This window comes from Python bivittatus, unplaced genomic scaffold (assembly GCF_059951505.1).
Source record: "Python bivittatus isolate LINGU-HERP-01145 unplaced genomic scaffold, Pbiv_v1 ctg000850_np1212, whole genome shotgun sequence".
NCBI lineage: Eukaryota > Metazoa > Chordata > Lepidosauria > Squamata > Pythonidae > Python > Python bivittatus.
This window is the reverse complement of record NW_028277112.1, coordinates 43,226,609-43,249,198: the sequence shown is the minus strand read 5'-3', so window position 1 is coordinate 43,249,198 and position 22,590 is coordinate 43,226,609. Positions and strand designations below refer to the sequence as shown.

The 22,590-nt window shown below is 39.9% G+C and overlaps 1 protein-coding gene across 2 annotated transcripts in view; it reads right to left on the bottom strand.

The window, feature by feature from the left end:
* RCL1 (RNA terminal phosphate cyclase like 1) overlaps positions 1-22,590 on the bottom strand; it is a 29,727-nt gene extending 7,137 nt beyond the window's left edge. Inside the window, exons 1-8 of one of the 2 annotated variants that reach the window (XM_007431978.4) lie at positions 22,273-22,590; positions 16,238-16,309; positions 14,753-14,928; positions 9,783-9,857; positions 9,456-9,580; positions 7,914-8,039; positions 6,667-6,823; positions 2,038-2,141 (exon numbers count right to left, since the gene is read on the bottom strand). In XM_007431978.4, the coding sequence (XP_007432040.1) occupies positions 2,038-2,141; positions 6,667-6,823; positions 7,914-8,039; positions 9,456-9,580; positions 9,783-9,857; positions 14,753-14,928; positions 16,238-16,309; positions 22,273-22,408 (971 nt within the window). In that variant the 5' untranslated portion in view covers positions 22,409-22,590. The remainder of the gene's footprint in view (positions 1-2,037; positions 2,142-6,666; positions 6,824-7,913; positions 8,040-9,455; positions 9,581-9,782; positions 9,858-14,752; positions 14,929-16,237; positions 16,310-22,272) is intronic. The other variant, XM_088129811.1, reaches the window with a different exon arrangement.

Below are 22,590 nucleotides of genomic sequence, written 5' to 3'. Positions count from 1 at the left end.
ATAATTGAAGTATCTGAAGCTATAAAAAAGATTAAACCAAGTAAAGCACCAGGACTAGATGGGCTTCTGAGATCATACTATAAAAACTTTGAGGATGAAATGCTACAACTGCTCCAATCTTTTATGAACTTTATACTGGTGGAAGGTGGAATGCCAGAGTCTTGGAAGGAGGCCAATATAGCGTTATTACCTAAAGAAGAACAAGTATTGACTCTAAAAATTATACACCAATATCATTACTGAATAATAACTATAAGCTATTCACAATGATTTCAGCTGACAGATTGAAAGTTATATTACAATAATTGATTTATGAAGATCAGTGTGGATTTTTACCTAAAAGACAATTAAAAGATAATGTTAGAATGGTGTTGGACATTATAGAATATTTGGAATAGCATAATGAAAAAACAAGTTGCGTTAATTTTTTTGGTTGCAGAGAAAACTTTTGACAATTTAAATTGGCCTTTTATGTTTAAAGTTTTGGAAGATATGGACTTTGAAAAGAATTTTATGAAAGAAGTGAAATCAATTTATACAACACAGAAAGCACAAATTAAATCATGTGAGATACAAAAGGGGAAGAGACAAGGTTGCCCACTGTCTCCCTTGTTACTTGTTTTAGTTTTGGAAGTTTTGAGTAGAGATATAAGGAGAGATGAGAAGATAAGGGGCATAAAAATCAAGAAAGAGACATATAAGTTGAGAGCCTTTGCGGATGATTTGATGTTGGTGCTGGAGGATCCCTTGAAGGGGATTGAAGCTTTAATGAAAAAGTTGAAAGAATCTGGTGCTTTGTGTCAGAATCCTCACAATCAATTAACCAACTTGCTAGCTTGCTTCCTTCATTTCTGACGTTGTAGATAGAAAAGGGGTTTTATGATTAAACCATGTATAACTGTTTGAACATTCCTACAGTACTAATGGACTGTACTAATCCATCAACGTGGCATACATATTCTTCCTGTCCTTACCCTATCCCAAAATCTCCTACTTGACTCTCAAAAGCAGGTAACAGTGTTCATCAGTAATTTCATAGTATAACCCAACTCATTGTGATGGCACTATCATTCTTCAGTTATCACAGTACTGTACCTTTCGTACATACAGCACCGGTACCATGATAACCGAAAAAGGACAGTTCACAGTCTTGTTGCATTAATACTATTCCATTAAAGAACCCCAGCTGAAAAGAACCCAATTTTCCTTCCCAAGGTCCAAGTTGACAAAGCATGTGCAAATCCTCATGCTCCCACCACTTTCTACTAATTCCCTTTCTACAAATGGCTTTGCATCAGAGACTTAAAAAAAAATGCATACACAGAAACATGCATACACAGATAGTCACACTGCAATATTAATGTAATTAATATCCTGCCTTTATTTTATACAATTCAAGGCAACATACATAATGCTCCTGCCTGCCTATTTTCCCCTCAACAAAAATCCTGTGAGGTAAGTTGGGCTGAGAGGAAATGACTTGCCCAAAATCACTCAACTGGTTTCCATGCCTAACAAAGGACTAGAACTCACAGTCTCCCTGTCCGTAGTCCAGTATCCTTAACCACTACACCAAACTGGCTCTTGGATCCACTTGAATGAATCTCAGTTTCTTCTGAATACTGACAAGAACATGCTGAAACTTGTGACACGAACATCTGCTATTTCAAAATACTCATTACTCAGTGTCATTGCTATCAAAACTATAATCCAGGGAGTTACTCCTGGTAACAGACACCTACAAAGAAACATGTTACCATCCATGTATTATGCATGTTGGCATGTGTCTATATGAGCAAATGCAATCTGTCCCTGCAAGCTTCATTTGCTTGATTCATGGTGACTTGATAAGAAATGTATTTGATAGCCTTCATATAAACAACAATAACACATTGCATGGAATGTTCTAAACAACAGCATAAGTAGTTCTTTTCGCAACAACAAACTATTCCAAATAACAGCCAAAAATCTTCCCATCACTGCAGTTGACAAATTGAGCAAGAATAATTATTGTGGGGTATGGGTGAGAAAACTTACGTGTAAGGTGATAATGGTCCCAGGAGGACTTTGGAAACATCTTGCTGTCCAAGGGTCATAAAGAGCAGAATGAGGCTTTGGTTTATTGAGTCCACGCAGCCTCCCTGCAAATGTAAATGCTTGAATAATTAAGCTTTGTGGTAGCCACAAAATATAGATAAAAGAGGAAAAGGAAGCTGGGAGAAAGCACAGGGCAACTCTGCTCTTAGATTTCAAAGGTCAAAAAATAAACAGACATTATTTTCACAAATCCAATTGCACAGAAACATGCTCTTATCTGTATATCTTTAAATAGTCCTACAACTGCTTCCTAAAACTGAAACTGCGATCAAGTGTCATCTCACAGCGAACATCCCTGTGCAATGGTGCAACAGGTACATGGCAATTGGTTTCACAAGTGCAGCTTGTTCCACGGAGCCCACCTCAGCATGGGTGCATGTGAAGTACAAAACAAACAAACAAAACCAAAAATTGAAGGGTTTTCTATTTCTTCATAAGAGAGGAAAAATACACAGGAGAAGACTTAAGTGATCCACTATCACTTTTATAGTGGATTTTAATGGATTGAGTATTTAATTATTTATGGGGTATTTTAATTGTTTCTAGGCTTTTGATTTTTAATTGTGAGCTGCCCAGAGTCACCCATTGGGGGAGATGGGTGGCATACAAATTTAATAATAAATAAATAAATAAACTATGAATATGAATCAATGGGTTATGCAAATTAAGCTGAAGTCCTGATTTCCAGAGCAGTCATATCAAGCCAAGAGTGATAAATAGACAACTGCAGATCTAGTGCCTCTCCTTCATCAACCAAGGAGCTCTTCTACTTAAATAACTGTTTTTGTATGCCTTGTTCTATATAGACGTATTGATGTAAAAGCTTAAAAAAAAAGAAGACACTTCTTTCCATCACTGGGCTGCCTGATGGAAGAGCTACATGCCATATACCGTATTTTTCTGACTATAAGACGATACTTTTTTCTAAAATCCTTACCCTAAAAACTGAAGGGCGTCTTATTCAAGGAAGTCAGCCGAGAATCGCGCGGTTGCAAAACTGCCCATACTTTGTTTCTGCAGAGAGGCTTCCTCCTATTGCTAGCCTCCAATCACAAGTGAAATAGCTTGTCTCCCAAACAGACTTCCTCCAATCACGAGCCTGATGTAACTGATGTCAGCTGATGCTGAACAAACCAATTGGAGGAAGGCTGTTTGCAGAGACAAGCTATCGGCAGTTTCACTCGTGCTTGAATGTAATCAGTTATGCAAAAGAGCCTGAAAACAGAGCTGCAGAGAGACGGTTTGGACCTCCTCCACCAAGTGTATCAGGTAAATGTTAACTAATTACTAAATAAAAATGTGTCCTGCACTATCTTTAAAATATTGATTTCTTAATTTTGGGTTGGAAAAGTGGGGGTCATCTTGTACATGGGGGCGTCTTATTGTCGGAAAAATACGGTACATTTTCAGCATTTGGTTTCTCTAGGAACTCCTAAAGCAAAACTGGAGCTTTTTAAATAATAAATCAGTACATTGGTGAGATTTATTTAAAAAACAGAAAAATGCAAGATATACTTTGGTACTACATTTTTTAAACAATGATGAGGTAAAAGAACACAGTGTTTCAGAAAGAATATGTTTCTGTCAGTTAATGTATTAAAACAGATGGGCCCTTCAACCTTAGAAAGGTAGCTAGAAAATGGAAACGAATAAATTCAGAATGGCAGAGGTCAAGAATTCCCAGCTTTCCCATTTTAATAGTCTTATTAAATGACAGTAGTTTGTAAACCATCAAGGATGAAATCTATTATTTGAAAATTCTATTTATCTCCAATAAAAATCAGAAGCAAATAACTTACAATCTTCGTATAACCCCTGTGCCCCAACAGAGGCACTGAAGGCACTGTTCAGAGATCCTGAAGTCTCTCAGAGTGGACAGACCTACATTTTAGGATTTTATTTTATTTTTTTGCACTGAGAACAGAACACAGCTTGGGGGCCTTAGCCTCAGGCCTTAAGCTTAAGGAACCCACTTTGCTCCTTAAGCTTTCCCAATCTGAAAAGGTGTCAGAAATTCTCAGCCCAGCCTCTCTGGTGCCATATTCTCACTGGCTGTATCCCCACAGACTCATGCAAGATAAAAAAACCCCTCCACTATGGCCTTTGGAATGTCGCCCATACTGGTGTAAACTAAAAATGGCAAAGAGTGAATCTGGTGAATCTGCAAAACCTTTGGGGTGGGATGGGTAAGATGGAAAGAGAATATAAACCATATATTGTTAAATTTAACTTTCAAAACCCAGCAGGATATTTCCTAATGATTCACTATGATGTGGTATACTAGGAGCAAAAATTAGCTTTGCTGGGATCCATGGGGCAAAAGGCCTTTTCAAACAGCTGTCCCATCCCTGGAAAATATGCTGCTCACTGAAAACCAAATGCCCTTCATCTTTCTACAGAGCAACAAAGACCAGCTCTTCAAAAAAAAATAAAAGCATTTCAAAATTAAGATCTGCAGGAATGATTGTCTCTAACCTCATATATGTTTTTTGCCTTTCCTTGTTTTTTAGATTATTCTTACTGTGGTATTTGTTCTGATGATTATTTTAAGTTTTAGTTGAATGGAGCTGGGCAGGATATAAATGTTAGCAAATAAAATAATAAGTAAAGCAGTAGTGGCACAATCCTATGTAGGTCTACTCAGAAGTGGGTCCCAATTCAACAGGGCTTTCAGGTAAATGGGTTTAATATTGCTGCCTACTTAGCAAATGTTGGTAGCAACATATATTAACAGACAATTTCCCTTCCTTTCTGGAACACTGACCATTTTTGATTTCCAGAAAGGCACATGAAGAAAGTGACTCTGATTTTCCAACCCCATCCTGAAGCTTATAGCACATTAAGCCAATATGGATCAGACCCTTTACAGTATTTCTTAGGTTTCCATTAAGAAGCAATAGAACTAAGCATATTATCCAATGACTTGGTAATAATTACTAATGGATCAGGATTCCATTTACTAGTAGTATATTTGTAGCACATATTAAAGAATGCTGAAACTAACAATGTCAAAATTTATAAGATGAGGCCTTGAAGACTACAGGTAGTCCTCACTTAATGACCATTTGTTCAGTGACCATCTGAAGTTACAGCAGCGCTGAATGAATGGTACTTATGCCCAGTCCCCGAATTTATGGCTGCTGCAGCAACCCCAGTCAAAAGTCAGGCAGTTGGCAGCCTGCTCACACTTATGACCACAGGGGCACTTCAACTCCCCCCACCTGCCTATCTCCTCCCATCTCTGCTCTTTTGGCAACTTTGCAGTAGCACTCCTCAGTGGTGGTGGAAGTGCCAGTGGCACTGGGGCTAAAGTAGAGGCCTGGGCCTTCAGCAGTCTCATCCGGCTGCCACCCCCCGCTCAGGCCTCTACTTCAGCCCCAGCACCACCAGTGCTACCGCCTCAAGCCCTGTACCACAGCTAGTCACCCCAGCACCACAGTGCAAAGCCCCAGCCGCCCGCCCCGTCCTGTGCTCCATGGGCCCTGTTACCCCAGCTGACTTCTTCCTCCCGCTGCTGATGAGGCGCGCCTGGCCTGTCCCTATGTGAGGTAGCTGCTGGCTGCACCAGGCCTTCTTCCCAAGGCTGTGTGCACCCTTCTCCAAATCAAGCACTGCTTTCTTGTGATGCTTCTGAGGCCTTCCAAAAGCTTGTGAGAAGGCTGCACCCACCCCTCCCAAACCGTGTGCTGCATTCTCGCGATGCTTCTGAAGCCTTCTGAAGAATTGTGAGAAGGCTACATGCGATTTAGAGAGGGGCGGGCACAGCAGGATGGCCAAAAGGGCAGAGTTGGGGGTGAAGATAGGCAGGTTGGGGGAGTTCAAGAGGAGGCAGTTTCTTACCTTACTGAGGCTTGGGGCTGGGAGGGCCAAGCTGGGAGTGGCTTGGATCAGGGTGGGTCCTTGCCTAACAACCAGTGGGATTTGGTTAACAATGGCAATGGCAACTCCCAGGATTTCCTTTGCTAAGCAATGTGGTCATGTGATGTCACGGTTTACGACCGCATCACTTAGCGACAGAAATTTCGGTCCCAATTCCAGTCATAACCTGAGGACTGCCTTTATAGACTTCTTCCAATTGTTAACCAAAAGAAAGGTGTATTTTATTTGTTGTATTTGGAAAAAGGCCTTTATATATAACATAGCTCTGCTGTTGCTGCCTAGAGAATAGAAAGTTTTTGTCGCAATACAACATGGGTAGAATTAAAATGATAGAATTAAAATTATATAAGCATAAACATGCACAGAACTAAAATGCATATGATGACTTTCAGGAGTGAAGCATTAGCACAGGCTTCCTCAGCTTGGTACCTGCTGGAGCTACAGCTCCCAGACTTTCCAACCAGCATGGGAGAACTCATGAACTAGTGTGAATCTTCTAAAGGAGTCTTCCAACCTCTGGTGCCTTCCAGGTATTTTGGGAATACCACACCCAGAATTCCCAGCCAGCAAGAGTGGTATCATGATGGCCAGGAATCCTGGAAACTGTGATTCCAACACATACGGAGGGCACAAGGTGCAGGGCTGGACTAGCAAGTTTCCTTCAAAAGAGACTTAAAATCAGCCACTTACTCGGTGGATCTCTTCAAGGAGTAATTTTGCACAGTTTACACCAAGGTCTTCTGGAAGTATAGCGGCACCCTGGCCCTGGGGATTAGAGGCCAGTTCAGCACTAAGGAAAGTTCCATTTGTAGTCTCGGCTATGAGACACAGACCAAAGCCAGGAGACCTGAAAGAAAGATGGGTGCAGAGGAGAAATTGAGAGGGCTTTTTGGTTTTTTTGGAGCAGGCATATGTACTTTTAAGTCTTTGATAAAAGTGCCCAAACCTTGACAGCTAAGGTGGTTTCTTAACTACTGTGCGGGTATTTGAATACCCATGATAGCCAACCCCAAACACTGGCCATAAATTTGACTGTGTCAATCTTTTTTCTTTTTATCTAAGAACATAACAACCAGCTTATCACTGGGTCAAGCAAATTGTCCACTAAGCCAGCTATTTTTACTCTGACCAGCAGCAGCTTCCAAGATACCTAACAAGGGCCTCTCTCAGTCCCTGCTGTCAGGTCCTTTTAAATCAGGAAATGACAGGGATCAAATCAAAGAGCTTCTGAGGGCAAAGCATCTGCTCTACTACCCACGGGTTGATATTTAAATGATGAGGGAGCCAAAGAAAATCCTTTTCCAGAAGCTATGAAAATAGGTGGGGGCCAGCAACTCTAACCTGCAAGTCTCTGAGATGTCAGGAGAATGGGAGTGAGCTTGATAACTGGGGTTCAAGAAAGAAAGGGCAAACTCTCTTTCTCCAAAGAGGGGGTCGTAGTTTTTCCAAAATCGAGTTATATGGCCTAATGGGCAAGTAATTAGTTACCTGAATGGACTATAATAGGCATAAGCAATCAGTGGCCTATGCAAGTTCCCCATCTGGCACCCACAGAGAATTCCTAGACTGCATGGCTGATATGAAGGGGCAAAAAATCTGATTTGCAATGGTGCAACTTTCCTTCCTCTGGTCATGTAATGGCTAAGTTGTGCTTGTTGAAACCCTTAAACTCCCCAGTATGTACAAGGTGGGAAGCCCATGCATGAAATCTCACTTTAGCCACAAAGAGCAATTTGGCAAATAGCAAGCCCCAGCTTCCCCAGCTTCACTAGTTCCACACCTACATCCTTTCTATGGCTATTGAAAAAATGACTGAGATGACTGAGACAACTTTGAAAGCATGCTATATATTACTATTAGATAGCACTGCATTCACTTCAAAATCTCTGAAGCCGTAATATATACAGTACCTTCAAAAGAATTATCTGAAAACTTACTTCCCAGAGCTGGTCCCCTTCATATGATCGGTATAAATGTAAATATCTGGTAGGAATTTATTCAGAATGCTCCTTGCAGAATCCACAATTCGGTTTGCTATCTGGGGGGACACCCTGACAGAATAGCTGATTTAGAAAGCTAAGGAAATATTTGTGAAAATACTTTAAAACAAAAAGAGGGTCAGTATCAGAAGAGGACTTTTTGTGCACTTCCTTCATGAATGCCTGCATATCTGTGTACAATACACATGTGAATATTTTGCAACCAAGAAAAGCAAAATAGAGAATGCAAATGACAAGCCATACTATGCATGTACTACTTACACCAATGCTCTTCTGGTTCAAAAGTTCATACCAAATGCTCTCTGACTAACATATTAAGCCTGTAGAAAGTTAGAGTGATGTTATACTGAACTCCAGACAAATTACTAACCTATTCAACTTCAGCCAGCCTAACACAGAAAAAGTGGTGGCAACTTCTCACCCGGATCTGATGTTGAGGGGGATGATTCATGTGTGGTTTAATGTTAAACAACAATGTAATGTTAACAACAACAACCACCAGAAGTCAGATGGTAATTACTGCTACCCCCTGCAAATAATATTTGAACTTAGCTCAAGTATTGTCATCAATTGTGAGAGATAAAGCTGGAAGAATGAAGCTCACACAGGAATCTGATTTATAAAACTAATAAAGTACTGTACTCTGTCTTCATATACTCTTCTCTGGTGAGTTTCACAACTGGATTACCTCTTTATTATCTAGTCATGTTATCCGATTGTGTTTTATTGGTAACAGATACCAGTAAAACAGCTTGGCCATAGTTGATTCACTGAAATGAATCCACTAAAACAATGAATTTAGATATGAATGGACTCATAAGGAATTAAATACCTGCATGGTCTAGCAATGTTTTTGGACTTATTTCCACAGCTGAACAAAAAATACTGTAATTCCACCTACTCACCATATGTTGTGAAAGTGAACTTCTATATTTTGCTAAAACATTCAGGCTACTCAACCACAACTCAGTTATCTATATTCTTCACATCCGTCATGTACAGGGCCATATCTAATACTGCAATGCATCCTGCTCTAACTTATCATTCACTTAATTGTATAAGCCACAATTGGTTGAGTCTGCACAATATGCTCAGCCATAAACCATGGTTTACAAAAAGCATAGGCTATCCTCACATAACACACTAAGCTAAAATAGGACAAATCACATTATTTTTATAAATTGCATTTATATTCTATCTTTTCTGACAGCTCAAGCTCTTCCCTAAGTTTATCCCCCATATCAGCAAACCAAAGGGATAAGTTGGTTTGAAAGAAATAGATTGGTCCAAAGTCAGTCAGTGAGTTCCATGGTAACACCTTAACCAACCACACTACATTGACTCAGGGTAATGTGTGAACCCAACAACTGATCTCAGCAGGGCTTACTCATAAGTTAAGTGGATACAGACCTAAAAACTAAATCTTTGAATGAAAAGGGCAGTCTAGAATTCTCTTCAGACATGTTTAAAGAAGGATACGCCATACCTCTAATACGCTTAATTTTACCAGGGTCAATGTACTGAACAGGTTTTAATACTTTCTTCACAGGACAAGTGAAGATCACTTCCCCTCCTCCTTTGGGAGGCATACCTCGCCTTGTTATCTGAATACAATAAAAGATAACCTTTGATTGTCTATCAAAAATCCAGAGGACTTATAGATTCTAGTAAGATAAAGCAGCTGCCAAAATGAAGAGGAAGAAGATTTGGCCACCAATACTGTGGCCAAGTATAAACTCAGAGAAATTTATTTCTTAAAGACATTTCTTAATTGTAGTGAAGTTCTGATCAGTAGCAAACTCTAACCTTCAATTCTAATTCTTCACCATCAATTCCAAATCTTTTCAACAAAGGTAGAGCAGTTGCCTTAAGAACATCCACCTGAAAGATATTTATTACAAAAGCTTTTTCATTAAAAGAGAATGTTTTCAATATTGAGGCAATGACAAATTAAAAGTTCATTATGAAAATAAAAATTAAGTTTGTATATTAACTGACATGTTAAAAGCAAGATCATATATTTGGAACCAATAAATTATATAAGGAACATCACTTAATCCTGATGCATAAATTAGCTACTAATCCATTCTTGTTTCACAGACACAGAATGCCACCCATAATCCACTGTTTCTAGGAAAACATTTCTATGGAAAAAAAAAATGAAGTTATTCTTGCAGCACATCCATAACACTTTGCTACCAAAAGGCCTATCTCCTGGATTGACTTTTTCCTTTCCTTCTTATTGCCTTATATGCCTGTTAGACCATCTTTTAGCGCTATCTAGGCATTGCCCACAGATAAGGTAAAAATATCAAGAGTACAAGATCAAGGCAGCAGTTACTGTACAAATCCTATTGCTGATGCCCCTGATTTCTCCATTAGAACATGAATAGAAGCTCCATGTAAATCAGTACCCTGGGTTATCAGAAATCATGTGAGTAAGGCAATGGAAAGGTAGACATAGTCAAAGCAGAAAACAGGCACACTGGAGTAAAATAAAGTTTTTAAAAAATCCTTTTTTTTAATAGATAAATTTTGTATTCTCCCATCTACCTTTTCTCAACTTATTCAGACTTTGAAATACTCCATCTCTTTCCTTGTGACTTTTTAAAAAAGATTGTAAGTTTTTTATAATAGGAACCATTTGACTCGCTCAAGATTCAAAGACAGCACCAAATATGTAAATGATCTAGACAGGGGGCCATTTTGAAATTCATTCTTCTAGATTAAGAGCTATTGAAAAAAGACTACTAATTTTAATGTAACTGATTCCCAGTGTGCATGACTTCACTATAAGAAAAGCTGAACAGAAATTAAACAACTTCCCTGATTTTATGTAATGCATTCTAATTTGACTAATCATGATAGGAAAAAGGAAACAAAGCTCTACTCTTGAAGATATTTTTCTCTGGTCCCTGAAGTTTCAGCAAGGATTACCCAAACACTGATTTACATACATTTGTAAGGGATAGACACTTGCACAAGAAAACTGTGCTTTGTGTTTACAGCTACTTTCGGTGTTTTTAAAATGTGCTCTTACAGAATTGTAGCATAGATATGCAAATCAATTAACTCTGCAATCTATTGTCTACAAGTCAGAGTAAAGTGCAGAGTCAGAACTGAGAAAGCATTTTGTACTCTGCAGAGACATGTGAGTCACTGATTTTGTTGATACAAAAATTAAGCCTTTGTCTGAGCTTTTTTCAGTACAAGTAGTCCTTGCTTAATGACCCTAATTGGGACTTGCAATTCCACCGCTAAGGAAAGCAGTTCTAAGTGGGAAATCGTGTGACTGCAACTGTGCTTTTCAGCTGGAAAGAGGCAAGACTACTCAATTTCACACCTTTGGCTTTTATTTGCCTCCTAACCACTCCCTGCCCTTTGGAATGCTCAAGTGCCTGCTTACTGTCTTGTACATATCGAAAGCAATCCGATTGCACCAGCAGCCCAGGGCTGGAAGCCACAGGTGCGCTATGCAACAGCTTACTCTCTTGAAATCCCTTTCTCTCCAATCTCTCTGCTCTGCAAGGGGGTGGGGGAAAAAAAAGCAAGCAATTTCTGTAGGCAATCTCCCCTTGCCTGACCCTTTCCTGCTGCTGGTGTGATTGCATTGCTTTTGATATGTTGAAGAGCAAACAGCTTACTCTCTTGAAATCTCACCCTCTCCTCTGCAAGGGGGGAAACAAAGAAAAAACCACAGGTCAGGCACAAGACAACACATACTGACTGTAATAGCAATCACATGACTGAGAGATGCTGCAAAGGTCATAAATGATTATAAATGGGCCATAAAGTTATTTCTTCAGCAGCAGCATAACTCTGAATGGTCATTGAATGTAAGCGAGGACCACCTGTACCAGTCTCTGATGGATAGCCTGAGCGGGGAAGATTGTGGAATGGAGCTTCAAGGTTGTCAGGAGGGGGAAGAGACGTTCCAGGGGAAGCACCTCCTCAGTCCGCAACAAGACTGTGGGAAAACGAAGAGGATGAGGCTGGCACCTCCCTAGAGCCTCATGGAGTATATTCTCTAGTAGCTGTAGATAAGTTGAGTCTGGCGAGATTGATGTCAGGTTCAGCCCAAGAATCACATCGAGGCCCTCCAGTTCAGTACAGTTCCTTTATTGACTATTACCTAATAGACAGAATCTCGCCAAACTAAACTTATCTACAGCTACTAGAGAATATACTCCGTGAGGCTCTAGGGAGGAGTCAGCCTCATCCTCTTTGTTTTTCCACAGTCTTGTTGTGGGCTGAGGAGGTGCTTGCCCTGGAACGTCTCTCCCCCCTCCTGACAACCTTGAAGCTCCATTCCAGAATCTTCCCCGCTCAGACTATCCATCACACAGTCCCACTCAAGTCTTTCCTCAAACATGTCTCATCTATGTTTGTTATAGGCAATGCTAAGCTCTTGGTTAAACACAACGCTGGCGCCTGCCCTGCAAAGACAAACTATTAGCAAATGTAAATATAAAATGAGAAGTGTCAGTAAGCAAATACTTCAGATCGTCCGTCTCTAAAAAAGTTTTGCTTGAGACATTTTTGTTATAATAGCAAGCACTAAAGCAAAGCAGAGTGCCTTTTCTTAAGTTTCTTCCTAAGCAACTATTGGTTTTCATGTTGGCATGCATGTTGAAACCATCTTCAGAATCTGGGGCTGAGAACGTTCGCCGTCCTAATCTGATTAATTGTTTTTCAAACTTCTGCAATAGCTGCATAGGCCAGGACAATCTCTTAAGGTTTGTCATTTGCTTGAAATATTAGCCAGTTCTTTGGTGTCCCTGCTGCTTCTTGTAACCAGACTTGCCATTTCACTAATCCACTGGCTAATATTTCAACATTCTGAGTCCACAAATACAGCAGGTCTAAACAAAGGTAAGTTGTCCTTGCAATATTCTTCCCCACCACTCCAGATAAGCTCCATGCCTTGATTTTATAAAATACATGCTACCCAAGGAAGCAGCCAGAATTCAAGGCATTTGCTGACAACGTTTTTCATGCTTCGTTAAAAAACTGTTCTAAGCTTATATCTTACTGCAGAAATATTTTAATTTTAAGAAATTTCTTCCATGGAATGATGTAATTTTAAATATGAACTACTGTAAAGAAAAGGGCCATACCTCAGCAGCAAAGAATATCTTATACTAACAGAAATTGCAGGTTCCATCTCGGCATCTCTAGCTAAGGCTAAAAAAGACCCGTGTCAAGAGCCACTGAGAGTAATTACAAAGCTGCCTTTCTTAACCCAACACCTTCCAGATCTGTTTGAACTACAACTTTCAGCATTCCTAGCCAACAGAGCTAACTGTGCTGACCATGCTGGCTGGATGTTTCATGAGGTTAGTGCCAACATGCCAACTTGGAGAAAGCTGGTGTGTAGACAAAACTGGGTTTACTATATCAACACTGAGTCAATGGCTTTGCTTACCTATAACATTAAAGCCAGATGTTTAAAACCATGGTTTACTGAAACAAGCCATATTGTTTATAATGTTAGGTCATAACAGATTGACTCCACATCAGGCTAAACCAAAAACAACTAAACCAGATTATAGATTAGTTTGATGTGTGTACCCAATCAATAAAAAGCAGCTTTTAAAATTCCTCACTGCTCAACCAGTTATTCAAAAAGCAAGCAAATAAAACCGGGGTAAGAACTCACTTAGGCAGGGATAGTATTTAGGCATTCAGTTATTTATAATTTTATTAAACAAGACTGAAACTTCCATTCTTTACCCAGGCAATCAGCTAACCAAGACAGGTTTCAGAAAGGGGGATGAACTGGCCAAAGAAGAAAATGTAATTGGTCCCCATCCATTTTTATAAATGGTTTAAAAGGAGAGAGATACAGTTCCCACCATTTCTCTCCTTTCCACATATCTTAACTGAAATGTAAGAAAGGGCAGAAGTGCAGATATATTCAGGTAGTCCAAAGGATGGGGAGCCTCAGGTCCTGTAAAGGTTTTTCCCCGGACTGGATTTGTAGACTTCCTTATTTATTAAGCTATTGGTGAATAGCTATCCAAAAACTTAATACATACATGACATCTTGAAAATGGATTGCATTTTCATAGTTATGTTTGTCAAGATCAACTTATCAGAACAGCATATATGAACAGATTCCAGTCAAGCAAAGTACTCAGGGCTTCTCCTTAACACTTTGTTTTTCCTCAACACTAACTGACATTGACCTTTAAAAGGGCAGCCATGTAATACTGCATCCTGTTCCCAAGGCACACCCATTTACAGACTTTCTCCATACAAGTTACATTATATGGGAAGGCAGAAAAAGAATCTGCAATAATGAAAACACACACGTGCCTGAGTGTGTGGGGAAATCACACATTGTCCTAGGGGGCCACCACATAAAAGATCATGCATGGCTCCTTATCAATGGCTTATCTACCTTTCTTCTACAGGCTTCTCTTTGCACTGGATGGAGCTAGCTCTTGCAACATTCAACAATATCCTAGCTTCCTGTCTCGTTTTATTGCCCAAATCCTAACCCTAATTGCAGGTAGGGTTTCCATAGGGAAATTCCACAGGGGAACTCCAAATTCAGGAGAATTGTGACTGTGTGACCAAATACTTTTTTGGTATGTGTCACATTGCATGTAAAAAATGAAATGGGACTTCAGTAGTGTGGGTGCATGCTATTTTGACATCCATCCCACCCCCAGAGACTGCCCTTGACCCTATCCCTTTTGCAATTCTGTGAATGCATTGTACACACAATGTCCTAGGAAAGGGAAAAGATAAATTGTAGATCTTCAACTTACTGATGGATCTATCTGATCATTGGTTATACCTCGGAGAACAATTCTTAGTGAATGTTTCATGAATGGGGCTAAGCAGAGAAGACTCTCTAGATAATATCCAATACTACGATTTGGGCTGCAGTCATGTTCTAGTGAACCCCCGTGGAGCAGGCCAGGCTGGTAATACAAAGTAGTACCTGTTAAAAAAGCAACAGAAATATTTTTGCAAAAGTTACAGAGACATAAAAGGGGACATTTGCCTTGCCTGTCAATCAAAATGTGCAAATGTCTCTACAGACCTACAGAAGTGTTTTGTGGGAGTTCATTCTCATTATGCAACCAGGACACTACAGCAATGGGTGGGAGAAAAAATAAAGGTCAGAAATGGGAAAATGCACAGAAAGAAAGAGTAAGGTCACCCCACCTGGACTTATACTATCAGGCTGTCCTGTAAGGTAATCTACCAAAAATTATAAATAAAAGAAAGCCTTAAAATGTAGAAAACAAGAAAAAACACATTCCCTTAGATGGCAGAATTTGCAGAGATGGCAAAATTGACTTGTTTGATTATGGAAAAGACAATAACTACATTTGTTAATGACTGGAAGCCTTTTATGAACTTTTTGCTAAATATAGAAAAAAATGAACTTGTGATTTATGGATTTGATTATTAGAAAGGGTAGAATATGGAAAGAAAGGAGCCATGATGTAACCTTAGAGAGAGGGGATAAAATATAAATGCATTTATAACTGCTGTAAAGAAGAGCGGAAGCCACTTCTTTATATTTTTCTTTGTTTTTCTTTCCTTTTTTGTCTTTTTCTTTTTCATTTCTTTTCTATTAACTTATCACTTTTCCTTTCCTTTCCTTTTTATTTAAATTTGCATTGTTTTTTTCTTTGCAAAAAATTTCTATAATAAAAATTAATTAAAAAAAGAAAAAAAAATACACATTCCCTTGTCCGGATCTCTAAATCTTCATGCTTAAGCACTTTAAGTGAAGTACTCATAGATCTTTCTTCTATCAATCCTATATCTCCTCCCATATCTACTTCCCAACTTAAAGGTGTAACTCCTCCAAGGAGGCCTCCCTTGTACTCTGCAAAGCTGGGTTCCCAATGTTGTACATGGTGACACAAATAAGACTACGGGCACCTTCCTAAGCTCCATGAGCCACCTCTCTTTTTTATGTTTGTTTTAATTTTTTAAAAATGGGAAGCTAGTAAGCTGCATGGGCCCCTTTAACTTTTTTTAAAGAATAAAAATGATGGGTAGCTGCAACATAATGCTTAATCTGGCCACAGATCCAATTGCCTAAAAAACGGACAAAGATGAGAAGCAGTAGGGAGATCAAAGCAAGGGAAAGGGGAGGATAAAAGGAAGGGTAGATAACTTGTTAATAAAATAGTGCTTTTAAATTATTATGTTCCCAAAGTTCCAAATATGCCTCCAGCTCCAAAAGACTGGGACTCCATGTACGCCGATAGCACTAAATATATAATAATTACCTGTTTGGTTTATTTCGATCCTAGAGCCATTGGTTATCTTGTCAATCAGCCTGAGAAAGTTTGCTTCAAAATCTGTCAGAGAAACATATATCAGATTAAATTGCTAGCATTCAGTAGCTATTCCAAGAATCCTAATGGCAATCTTCACAAATCCAACAGTATGTAATTGTGGTAATAAACAGTTAAAATAGTTCGTTAATCATGTGATTAAAATAGACAAATGAGTAAAGTCTACTCTGATTTTATGATAGAAAAAAACAGTAACAGTAAGAATTTTTTTCCAAAAATCTCCAATTTGCTGTCCTATACATATGGTCATACAACAAACCTCTCCTCCAAGCAAATATTCAAAGGCTTCAATTGGAATGCACTTCCCTCCTCCGTGTTATAAAATATTCATTATTATTCCAAACCAATTCCATTTTTTTATTCCTGTATGTATTATATATGGCCAATTTCAGGCTATTTTCAAAGAAGGTGAGACTAAAGAATGAAATAGAGGTAATTTATCTACCAGAGACCTCTAACTCCTGTTCCTTATTTTTGGCAAAAGAAGGGGAAAAAAATCATGCTACTGAAATCTATTAATTTTATAATGAAATGTCAGCAGCTTGCTGGGGGGCTACTATCAAGCACCAGGGCAGTGGTGGACAATCATCATGCTTTGGTGCTTATGTACACTCAGATAGATACACGTAGAGATACCCACAAAACAACTATAACCAAAACTACTGCAACACCACAAGAGCACCAACTAAGCAGAAGTAGCTAATTACTTATATTTTAGCCCCAAATCATTTCACTTTAATTCCTAGCCCTGCTGTCCTTATCATTTTTTCTCACCTGCTACATTTGGATTTATACCTTACTATAGTAAAAAGGCAAACTCACCATGCTTCTTTAAGAAATAAATTTGAGAAAGGCTTCAGCTGAATCAGTGTCAGTTTTAATAGCCCTAACTTGTTCCTATTAATATCATAAACAATATCCAATGCAATTAGATACTCTGCTTGTTTTGTTATCTATTTCAGCACATATTCAGTCATAAATTAATTGAACTCATACATCTGTGAATAAGATTCAATGTGATCAATCATATTGACTCTCAAATTGACATAGGACTGTGGTGTTGACCCCTTAAGCCAGAGGCATGCAACCTCTACTGATTGAAGCACTACAGCAGCCTTTGCATAGTATATCAAGGGCCTTTTTAAGGACAGGGTTTCAAGAAGGCTTCAGGTACCTATTTTGCTCTTTAAAATCCCCCCATGATGCAAAATTGGGACTCACACTTTGGAGTCCACCCATTCCACGAAAGGCCCTGGGACCACAGAAGGGGTACTGCAAACCATATGTAGCCCGTGCCCCACCTTCTGCAATCCTGTTTTTAGGGCAAGAAAAAACAGTGGAGAACATGTGCCCAGAGTTCATCTTTCATTTGATTGTTTACAATCATAAAACTGCAGTGGCAATATTTCTATTACTTAAAATACCCTTTAACTACTATATATCTGCATATAAGCCAATAAAGAGTATTGGTCTGCAGGTTTTGGACACTTATCTGTTTCTTTAGGGAATAAAAGGGTGGGTTTAGTTATTGGCATTATGATGCTCAAAATGCAACATCAGTTTCTATGATGTGGGTGATTACTATAGTGGCTTTTGGGGGGTGGGGAGACAAAGGTTGTTTATACATAAATTATGTTTTGGAAGGCTCATTAGTTTTGTAAATGCTTTTGTTCCTTTGACTTAGTGGTTTAGAAATTGACCAGTGGACAACAGAAGAGATATGGCATGCTTTCATTGTTGCAAAAAAGCAGTGCAAGGCTGGAAGGACACCCATTCTCCATCAATTTTAGAATAGTCCGAAGACCTCATCTCTCTCTACACTTCAATGGGCTTTCTACTGCTGAGAGTCTTATTCTGAAGACTATTTAGAAATTTGGAGTGTGCATATTAGTTGATACACATAATTTTCTTTAATTAAGTGAACTGGCTTAATTGTAATTAAGATTTCTGCTAGTAAGGAAGAAATGTGGAGGAGAAAGTAGCTAATTTAAAAAAACAATTAACACTACTTTTTAAATTTATTGTTTAAATCATTATTTGTCACAATAGTTGTTTCACAACTGATTTCCATAATTAGCTAGTCTGCTCTGGGATTGCTGATGATTAATTTGCATCAGATACTAGTGTAATTATAATCTGTAGTTTATATTGCTGCAGTTATGCCCTGTTTTGTTACACTGGTGGAAGATGTTCTCTCCTACTCCACAATTTATTTTAAATTAGGAATATGAATAAAACAAAACAAAACTTGAACTTCAGGTTTTTTCCTCAGCTGGCAAAGGAGTAATGTCTGAGTCATCTTCTGTCCAGCCTAAACAGGAATTATTAAGTGTAAGTTATTTCCTTTCCAACACTATTCAGCTTAAGGGCAATAAGCTTTCACAGTTCTAAGAGGGGTGTCTGCAAGTCCAAATATCTGTGGCTTACAGTTTTTTCATGCCTCTTCCTGGCACTAGAAAAGCCATCAAAGCCCATTAAAAATGGATTCAGGAACAGAATTCCCCAAGTCTCTCTGTCCCCAATGCTCTTCCAGAGACTTGAAGGTACCTGGTGGAGTTGTCACCTGCTTTCAGGCCCTGCTGTCAGCTCCAGTGCCATCCCAGGTGCCCCCAGAATATGAACTGCTGGAAAAGTGAAAGTGCCATTGTTCCTAAATTCAGTACAGCCCAAAAGATGGGGAGGGCAAGCAGAAGAAAGAAAGGAAGAGGATTTCTGAGTGTGTTGAGAGAATCATGAATTGAGGGAAGAAAAAAGAATAAGAGGGAAAAAGAATAAGAGAAACAAGGTGCAGTGAGACCATCAGAGAGGACTACAGGAAAAAGGAGGGGACTGAGGGAGACGCCAATAAAGTCATAGTGGTATAGAAAAAAAAAGAATATAGAGGACAAAAATGGTCTGTATGTGTCTGGGGGGAATAGTAGAATAAGAGGATCTGCGGGTGCAGAAACAGGGCATGAAAGAGAAAGGGAAGAGAGCCTGCATTTGGGAGAGAAAAAAGGCTGAATTAATAGAAAGGGAGGTTCAAAGGAACTTCCACTTGAACACAGAACAAGAGGGAGCATGCTGTATGGGAAAAGAAAGAAGCAAGGAATTGTCAATAAAGAAAAGATTAAGAAGGAAATGCAGTTAAAATGTTTGCTTGTTTTGATCTGGGATGGAAAAACTAAGCAAGACACAGGGAAGAGAGGTGCCTCAGAGCAAGCAAAAATCAGGCAGAGCAGGAACTTCCTTATTTACTTCTATCTGTTTTCTTCCAAACCTCACAGACTAGAAAAGGCTATATATTTTCTAACCATCACAGTGTTTACTAAACTGGGACTAGCAAACACTTCATGCAACTTGTGGGTAGATTTTGAGTTCCAACTTCTTGGCTCACACTTCGCCCTAGCTGTTTTGGGGTTACTGGCAATTTATTCCATAGGCATGCATGTGGAAAATGTTTTATAGAAATGGTGAGCAGACACTACTAACATAAGGCCAGTAAAAAAGAAAAAGAGTGCTAATTGAGAAAGGGTAGGGGAAAAAAGGTGTGGAATTTGGAGTCCCAGGACAATGAGGCCCAAAGAAGCTTTGGGTTCAGCACTACAGCCCGTCCCCATTGCTGCCAAATTGCAATGTAAATGTGATAGAAGGGGCAAAGTTATTAAATAATTGGGTATGATAATATTAATTGTAGTTAATACCCTGGTTCCATTTCAGATGGCACAAATCTTATTCTTTATGTACATGCATTTAATTTAAATGAGATCCAAACTGTTTTCCCTGGACTCACCCATCTTTTCTCCTGAACCCACTTAGTTTCAGGACTGTGACCCCCAGCACCTCAATGATGAAATGCAGCCCTCAGTCAGAAAAAGCTTATGCATCCCTCTATTAAAATGTGTTTACATTTCTGTCCCCACTTTCCACCAAGAAGTTCTGACTGAATCAACCCACTTCATTCCCAAGTCCAGTCTGTAGGTTAGATCTAAGACACATCAACTTGCCAAAGTCCAGTGTCACTTCTTATAAAGCTGAATTTGAACTCAGGCTTCCCCAGTACCATCCATTATTCCATGCACTGGGCAATACAAAGTTGGTCTACATCACTTGACAGCTCCTCCTGGCAGCCTGACAATCAATCATTTGTCTAGTTGTAAAATTCCATTGGGTTAAAGAAGCTCTCATTGCCAATGTTGGAGCTTCTCCAGCCCAATAAATGCTCTTACTTTCTTGATACACAATAGGAACAGGAGGAATGCAATCTGGAGCAAGATCAGTGGAAGGAAAGGAGATGAGTCTTCCCCCTTTATTCCAGTGGTGAAGGCATGTATATTTGCATGCACGCACAACTCCTGATCCAGCAGCAGATGTGGACTTCTAAGCTGATAAAGTTGCCTACCAGTGTTACAAAGTAGTGGTGTAGAAAGAGAGGTAACTACAATTCTGTCTAAAGAACAAGGAAATACACAGCAAAACTAGCTTCTCTTGTCATTGTGCTAAAGTGTCTGGACCTTCATCTATTAAGCAAACCACTTCAGATCATGACAAAGCAATCAGTCAACAAAGTGATTGCAGAAGCAACTGATGAAGTAAAGTACCAGTCTATCCAACAGATGCAGGGTTTAGAAGGACACTCTAGAAATTTATGCAACAAGTTTCAAAAATGTAAAAGCAGGAATTAACTGATTCCTACCAAGAAATTTAGAAGATGATCTGCCTCTAACCCTAGGAGTTAGCTACTTAACACAAATTTAGGAAGAAACGTTTGTAAGTAACTGAACAACTTTGGCTGCAATACTATGCACAGTAACCAAGGAGTAACTCACAATAAACAGAGTGGAACTAATGTCCAAGAAAGCAAGTATAATTGTACTGAATATCTTGTGTAAAGAATCTACATACCATATTTTTCATTGCATGAGGCAACGTAGAGAAAGAATAATTAATGGAAGAGTTCAAGGTCATTGGTGGAATAATTCTTTTTGAATTCTGAATGTCTCAACTACATGCCTTAACCTCTTCAGACAGGACAAAAAAACAAACAAACTCCTGTATGAAACCCTGTGAAGCTGTGGTCCTGTAACTGAATGCATTACACTGTGCCCAGCAGATTCAATGACACCATCACACTAAGTTATATGGTTTAGTGATGTGTGAATCTAACATTACAACTTAGTTAACAAACCATGGTTTGAGAATCTTTGGTTTAGCATGATATATGTAAGTAAAAAACAGCATCCTGGGTCCCCAAGAAATACTGCCTTTTATTCTCAGGGAGGAATGGGGGCAGGGGGGAGCTACAACTCTTTTTAAAGGTGATCTTGAATCTACTACCAAAGGATTTCCTTAATTAACTTGTTTGATTCAGTGTGTTAATTTTAGGCAGGTTGTTCTCTTGGGAGCAGCAAAGACTACTGTAGTCCCAGGGACATCTCACCCAGGCAGCCTGCTGCTGCACAGATGGTTCAGAGAAAGGTTGAAAAAGCCATTACTGTGTTCTAATTTGAAGGAAATTTTTAAAAAGCACACACACACTTGACATTCTCTGAAGCCTGATGTATGAACAGGGATATGGAGCCTAAGCATTGGCAGGGTGGTACTGGCACTTTGCCCTATGGTCCCTTAGGCAGACCACTAACAACCCAGTGGACTGAACCGAGCTCTTTTTCATGCCAGCACACAACCTCCTTGCGGAGTCTTTTGCGTTAGAGAAATCAGGCAGCGCAGCAGCATAGCAACGCGGTTTCTTCTCCCTGGCTACCGCGGGCAAAATCAAAGGGCCGGCTCCGTCTTTTTCACGCCGATTCAGGTGCGCCACCGGCTGCTGTTGCCTCCACGGGAATTCAATCCACCCGCCAGTCTCCTTCCAGCAGGCGAGCCTCCAACAGCCACTCTCAGCACCGCCCGCCTCCTTCCTTCCTCCCCGCCATCCCCACCCCCAAATCATCTCCAGGGGGCCGCCTCGCAGCCCCAGACCAACCAACCTCTGAGGCCGGGGTTGTCATCCTTGGCCCTGATCTTGCGGATTTTCACCGGCCGCCCGCTCAGCGTGGAGAGCACTAGCCGCTGCCGCAAAAAGTTGCACCCAACATAGCTGAGGGAGGGAGGCTGGCTCGCCATGGTAACCGGGTGGGCGCCGCTGCCACCGGCCGAGCCAAGCCGCCAGTTCCGGAGCCAGCCAAGCAGGCGGACGACAAATCTCGCTCGTTGTTATGATCACCGCGCCGCCACGGTTGCCCCGCAGTGCCCAGCGCGCGTCCACGTGGTTTGGAACAGGAAGATGGAACGCGGAGACATCGGCG